At 39.3% G+C, this 7,118-nt stretch overlaps 1 protein-coding gene across 1 annotated transcript; it reads left to right on the forward strand.

Annotated features, from left to right (window-relative positions):
* Nucleotides 1–2,018: 2,018 nt before the first annotated feature.
* LOC104986850 (olfactory receptor 8S1-like) lies at nucleotides 2,019–2,948 on the forward strand. The gene has a single exon (XM_010837542.1). The coding sequence runs from the start codon at nucleotides 2,019–2,021 to the stop codon at nucleotides 2,946–2,948; it is 930 nt and encodes a 309-aa protein (XP_010835844.1).
* Nucleotides 2,949–7,118: the final 4,170 nt, after the last annotated feature.

The raw sequence follows: 7,118 nt of genomic DNA on the forward strand, positions 1-7,118 counted from the left end.
TTTGAAATTGGAGGACCCTGGATGTGAGTCCCAACTCCATGACTTTGTAAAGTCTATGGCATATGTCACAACATTTCTGTCCCACAGAAATGAAGTCAGTAATACCTATGTTACAAAGTTTTATAAGGATTAAATAAGATCAAGATTTTGTTATAGTGGTTGGCATACATTATGAAATAAATGAATAATAGTCATTACCATGTGAGTAAATATGTGGTACATGGTGGTGGAAAGAAGATGTGTGAAATGAGGTTTGTGGGAGAAGGGAAAGAAGAAGGGAAGTAAGATTTTCACTGACAGGTTTCAATATAAAATGCAGGTCATCAGTCAGTGTACCCAAGTAGGAGAGAGAGAATGTCTGGAGAGAATAACTAATGACAAAGTCTAGAAATCTGATTGAAGAGAGGGAGCCAGTAAACACTTTGCATATTTAAACAATGCATTTTGTGAAAACACAATTTCACAGCAAAAGGAAATATTAATTAGGAAAAATATGCATAATCTTGACATACAACGGATCACAAATTTTTGTTTACCATGAACCATTTCATTCTTCTGCATTTGCAGAGGGTTTTTAAATGCTTATTAAGCATTTAATAGATTGTAAAGATTTTGACCTCATTTTTATTCCCATTTTTCATTGGATAAGGTCATGTATTTAATAGGTTTCCCAGTCAGTGATCAGCCAAGGACCCTTTGACTCTGAGTTCAATGCTTATTTCACTATCACAGCAAATGCTGTTGAACTTTAGGCCATTTGGAGAGTCAGAGGACTAAGGAAAATAGGGCCACTCGTATCAACCCCAAACCATACTAGCTCAACCTGAAACTCTTTAAATCCCCCAGTATTTATTGTCTATCTATGAAGCACTAGAAGGAGAGTTGGTTGTGAAGTCAGAAGCCCTGGCCTACTTCTGGCCCTAAGATATCTAGTTATTGTGGAAGTCTTGTCACTGCTCTGTCCCACATTGTCCTCAGTCTGAAAATATGAGGTCAGATTGCATGTCAGGGTTGACATATCAAATGAGACGTATTAGGAATTTAAGCTCCATTATTTTGAAAAGCAGCCTCCCAATAAAGGATTTCTCTGGGTGTCTGTCTACTTGTTGCAACTTCTAGGGTTCAGCAGGTCTTGGATGATATCAGATGATGAGGAAAGTCTGGGGGAGAGCATGAGAGGATACAGATTGTGAGGGCCTGTGACCTAAGCAGTCCAGAGAGATGGTAGAATGGAGATTTTAGCTGAGAAAGCATTCATTCTATTCTTCAACAAATGTTTATTTAGAGTCATCTAGCTGGGTTTACTACCCGACTCCAGTACTCTTGCCTGGAAAATCCCATGGATGTAGGAGCCTGGTAGGCTGCAGTCCATGGGGTTGCAAAGAGTCGGACATGACTGAGCAACTTCACTTTCATGCATTGGAGAAGGAAATGGCAACCCACTCCAGTGTTCTTGCCTGGAGAATCCCAGGGACGGCAGAGTCTGGTGGGCTGCTGTCTATCGGGTCACACAGAGTCAGACACGACTGAAGCGACTTAGCAGCAGCAGCTGGGTTTACTAGGTCTACTGCATTTCTAGGACTGTGACACTTTTCTGATCATCTTCTCTTACTCGAAAATTATGGACTTAATTTGAATTATTGACAATTAGGAATGCATCATGGGATGGAATGGCAGAAACCAACAAAGATCCTTTCCTGTGTAAAATATAAATTCTAACAGGAACAGATAATCTTTAACATACTAAATCCATTATCTATATGTTAGAGATGTTAAGAACTATGGGACATTCATCTTCATAGGAAGTACTTAGAGTCAGGAAAAGGAAAGTTGCAGTATTTAGTAGAGTAATAGGATAGTCAGGTATTTATTTACCCTCAAATTCACTTTCTGGCTTAAGCTAAAAAGTGGATCTTTTATAAATTAAAAATCCTTTTCCCAGAGAGTGACTCAGATCATCACCCCACTAAATAAGTAAATATGTTTTTATTTTTTAGGGATGGAATATCTAAGAAACCATGAAAAATCTTAGCACTATTGATGAATTTGTGCTGCTGGGGTTGTCTACTGACCCGGATATCCAGACCATGCTCTTTGTTCTCTTCTTGGGGATTTACCTCCTGACCCTGATGGGGAACCTGATGATGATCCTGGTGATCAGGGCTGATCCTCACCTGCACACGCCCATGTACTTCTTCCTTGGTCATTTGTCTTTCCTAGACATATGCCACTCTTCAATCACCATACCCAAGATGCTGCAGAATTTCCTGTCTCAGAGGAAAACACTTTCAGTGTGGGGATGCATTACCCAGAGTTTCTTTTTCATTTTCTCTGGAGGCACAGAGAGCTGCCTGCTCTCTGCTATGGCCTACGACCGCTATGCTGCCATCTGTCACCCTCTGCTCTACACTATGATCATGAATGGACCTCTGTGCACTGCAATGGTCAGTGCAGCATGGGTGATGGGGTTTCTGAGCTCACTAGTGAATAATCTTTGTACCCAGAACTTACAGTTCTGTGGTCCCAATATCATCTCCCACTTCAGTTGTGAACTGCCTTCACTCTTCCCTCTGTCCTGCAGTGACACCATGCCTAACACCATCCTGCTGGCTGGGTCCACTGCATTTCTAGGACTTGTGACACTTCCTCCGATCCTCTTCTCTTACTCAAAAATTATTCTTGCCATTTTAAGTATCTCCTCCTCTAAAGGCCAAGGCAAAGCCTTCTCCACCTGCTCCTCCCACCTCACTGTGGTGCTCTCGTTCTATGGGACGGCTCTATTCAGGTACATCAGCCCCTCTTCAGGATCAGTCCTGGAGCAAGTTGTCTCCATACAGTATGGTGTGATCACATCCTTGATAAACCCCCTCATTTACAGCTTCAAGAACCAGGAGGTGAAGGCAGCTCTGCAGAGGATACTGAGGCAGCAAATATGTGTCTCAGGGTAAGAAATGGCAAGGAGACCTTTCTTCTACAAGAGAAGCAATCTGCAAAGGAAGAGAACTTTGTAAACTTAGAGCTCCTGTGGAACTTGATTTTTAATGTAGCTAATTATGTTTGTTTCTCATTCAAATTGAAAAGACTTCCAAAAGCTGAGAGAAATATAGTCAGAGAAGTATTTGGCCCATCCTGCATCTGACAGAAAAGGTTCAGAGACATCAGCTCCTTCCATAGCCTTTGGAAACTAATACAGAACAGTGACTTCACTACAGTTTAGGAGGCAGAACAAGGACAAAGCTCTCTGAGCCTAGGACTTTACCTATGGAGTTACCAAATGAACCCATTAGTAGAAGGGCAAAGAACAAGTAACCTTGACAGATTTAACATTCCAGAATGGACAGTTCATTACCTTTTGTTCACTGGAGCTGGTGGCACCATAGGCATTAGATGGCAATGTGTGCCTGCAAATCATCAGAGAATAGTGAAAGCAAAGAATGAACATTACATCTATGAGCAAATGAATGGATAAAGAAAATGTGGTACAGTCTTACAGTGGAGTGGTACTCAGTTTATAAAAGAAGGAAAGTCTGCAATGTGTGATGACATAGATGAATGTTGGAGATATTGTGTTATGTGAGAAAAGCCAATCACAGAAGAGAAAAACTGCTTAATTCTACTTATATGAGGTATTTAAAGAGGTCCACTTCATAGAAGCAGAAAGTAGAATGGTGGTTTCCAGGGCCTGGGGAAAGGGGATTGGGAAACTCTGTCCAATGGACATACAGTATCAGTCATGCAAGATAAAAAAGAGATCCATTATACTGCAATGTGCATATACTTAACAGTAGTATACATAAAAACTTAAGAGGGAAAAATCTATGTTGTGTTTTTTATCACAATAAAAAATAAATAAGAGTGAACATATCATTACACTAAATATCAGTATTGCATTTTGCAACCTCTTGTCTGAAGGCACACTTCATTTTAAAACATATCATCATATTTGAGAGAGATATATATATATACACACACACACACACACACACACACCTATGGATACATACACATACACATATGGAAGCCAGACAAAACCATTAGGAGTAGCATAATGTAGTTTAAAACATTAAGAGAACATTATTTTTATTGGACATAAATCAATGAAGTTAGAATACTCCCTAACACCACACACAAAAATAGAATCAAAATGGCTTAAAGACTTAAGTTATGACACCATGTGTGTGTGATTGCTGATCAGTCATGTCCAATTTTTTGAGACCCCATGGACTGTAGCCTGCCAGGCTCCTATACCATGGAATTATCTAGGCAAGAGTACTGAAGTGGGTAGCCATTATCTTCTCCAGGGATCTTCCCGACCCAGAGATCAAACTCAGGTCTCCTGCATTGCAGGCAGATTCTTTCCCATCTGAGCCACCTGGGACACCATGAAAGTTCCAAATGAGATCTTAGGCAAAACATTCTCTGACATACATCATACCATATTTTCTCAGGTCAGTCTCCCAAGACAAAAGAATTAAAAGCAAAAGTAAATAAATGGGACCTAGTTAAACTTACAAGGGCTTCCTTGGTGGCTCAGAGGATAAAGAGTCTGCCTGCAATGCAGGAGACCCGGGTTCAATCCCTGGGTTGGGAAGACCCCCTGGAGAAGGAAATGGCAACCCACTCCAGTAGTCTTGCCTGGAGAATCCCATGGACAGAGGAGCCTGGCGGGCTACAGTCCACGGAGTTTCAAAGAAGTCAGACACAACTGAGCGACTTCAGCTTTTGCATAGCAAAGGAAATCAGGAACAAACAAAAAGACAACCTATGGAGTAGGAGAAAATATTTGCTAATGACCAACCAGCAAGGGTTTAACTTCCAAAATATACTACAAACAACTCATACAACTTAATATAAAAATCTAACCCAATTAAAAAGTTGCAAGAAGCCCTAAATAGACATTTATCCAAAGGAGACATATAGATGGCCAACAGGCACATGAAAAACTGCTCAACATTGCTAATGATTAGAGAAATGCAAATATAAACTTCACTGAGTATCACCTCACACCAGTTAATGGCCCTCATCAAGTAAATTCTGGAGAGGGTGTAGAAAAAAGGAATTTTCCTACAGTGTGGAGAGCAATGTAAACTGGTATGGCCACTATGGAGAACAGTATGGAAGTTCCTTATAAAACTAAAATAAAGTTACCATATGATCCAGCAGTCCCAATACTGGACATATATATATCTGGAAAGGATGAAAATGCTAATTCAAAAAGATATATGCACCTCAGGGCTCATAGCAGCACTGTTTACAATAGCTAAGACATGGAAGCAACCTAATGGTCCATCAGCAGATGAATAGACAAAAGAGATGTAGTATACATAAACAATGGAATATGATTCCGCTGTTAAAGAAGAATGACATAAGGCAATTTGCAGAAACACGGACGCACTTGGAGGGCATGAGATGTGAACTACATCAGACTGTGAAAGACAAATACTATATGGTATCACTGCATGTGAAATGTAAAATATATGACCTCTGAACATAACAGAAAAGCAGCAGACTCACAGATATAGAGAACAAAATAGTGTTTACCAATGGGGAGAGAAAAGGGAGAGAGATAACAATATACCAGTAGGGGATTAAGAGGTACACACTCTTAGCTAAACAGTCAGCTACAAAGATATAATGTACAACACAGGGAATATGGAAAATACTTTATAAGTGGAATATAACCTTTAACCAATGTGAATCGCTATTATACACATGTAATTTATATATTATACTTTACATTTCAGTAGAACGTTTACTAAAAGAATAAAATTAAAATTGAAAAAAAATATTTCGACAATTCATTGTTAGTATGTTAGATATCAACATATAGCCCATATTTTATCAAGTTATACCTATCCATGTTTACTTACAAAGTGAAAGTGAACTGGAAGTCACTCAGTTGTGTCTGACTCTTTGCAACCCAATGGACTATACAGTTCGTGGAATTCTCCAGGCCAAAATACTGGAGTGGGTAGCTATTCCCTTCTCCAGGGGATTTTCCCAACCCAGGGATTGAACCCAGGTCTCCCGTATTGCAGGCAGATTCTTTACTGCTGAGCCACCAGGGAAGCCCTATTTATAAAGGTATACTATCAAAATAATTTGAAAATTGTAAAGTAGATTTTCATCATTTAATGAGATTATTATATGTCTTCTTATTGAACAAACTGTAAATTTTCCTAACATTAAATGATTGTTACATTCATGAGAAAACACATTCATGGATATATCTTTTCATATTCCATTAAATTATTTCTATTGGGGAAGTGTTCACATACATATGTAAAATTAAAGGTGATTGTTATTTAGGTGTTAATATGAAGACTATGTTATCCCAATCATTACATGCTGAAATCTTTTGTAATTTTGTTGACTTTCATTTCATTTCATTTGCTTAAGATTTTAAAAAATATGTCTAAGTTTCCCACCATCATTTTGCATTTGGCTATATTTCATGCTGTTTCCATGTTTTTGCTGGCTTCATTTTGAAACTGGGTTTTGTACCCTTAAAGGTCATGATAGTTTTGTCTTCATTCTGGGTTATACCTCTTATCTTTAAAAAAAAAAAGTGTAGTTTTTTTTTAACTTTAATATTTTTTCTTTAATTTCCACTTTTTGTGATGTTAATATATACACTTGTTTGGAGCTTCCAGGTTAGTAAATCATGGCAGCTCTGAGAGGGCAAAGAAGCTCACGCCAGTACCCATATCCTTGCCAAAACATATTGTACCATAAACCTCTTCCCACAAGCCACAAAGCTCTATCTACACTGGGTGGAGGTGGGTGTCCTCTCTCATTATGCCTCAGTTGGCACCTTTTGTCACTTGCTCACAATAAGCCTATCTTTACTTCTAAAATGATGGAGTGAAGAGTTGGAGACAAAATGGCAGAGTGGAAGGACTTGAGCTCACCTCTTCTCCCCAAGACACCAAAATCAAAACTAATTGAGCAACAACCATTAACAGAAAAACTCAGTCAGTCAGTCAGTTCAGTCACTCAGCCATGTCTGACTCTTTGTGACCCCGTGAATCGCAGCACACCAGGCCTCCCTGTCCATCACCAACTCCCGGAGTTTACCCAAACTCATGTCCATCAAGTCAGTGATGCCATCCAGCCAT

This window comes from Bison bison, unplaced genomic scaffold (assembly GCF_000754665.1).
Source record: "Bison bison bison isolate TAMUID 2011002044 unplaced genomic scaffold, Bison_UMD1.0 scf7180017864077, whole genome shotgun sequence".
Taxonomy (NCBI): Eukaryota; Metazoa; Chordata; class Mammalia; order Artiodactyla; family Bovidae; genus Bison; species Bison bison.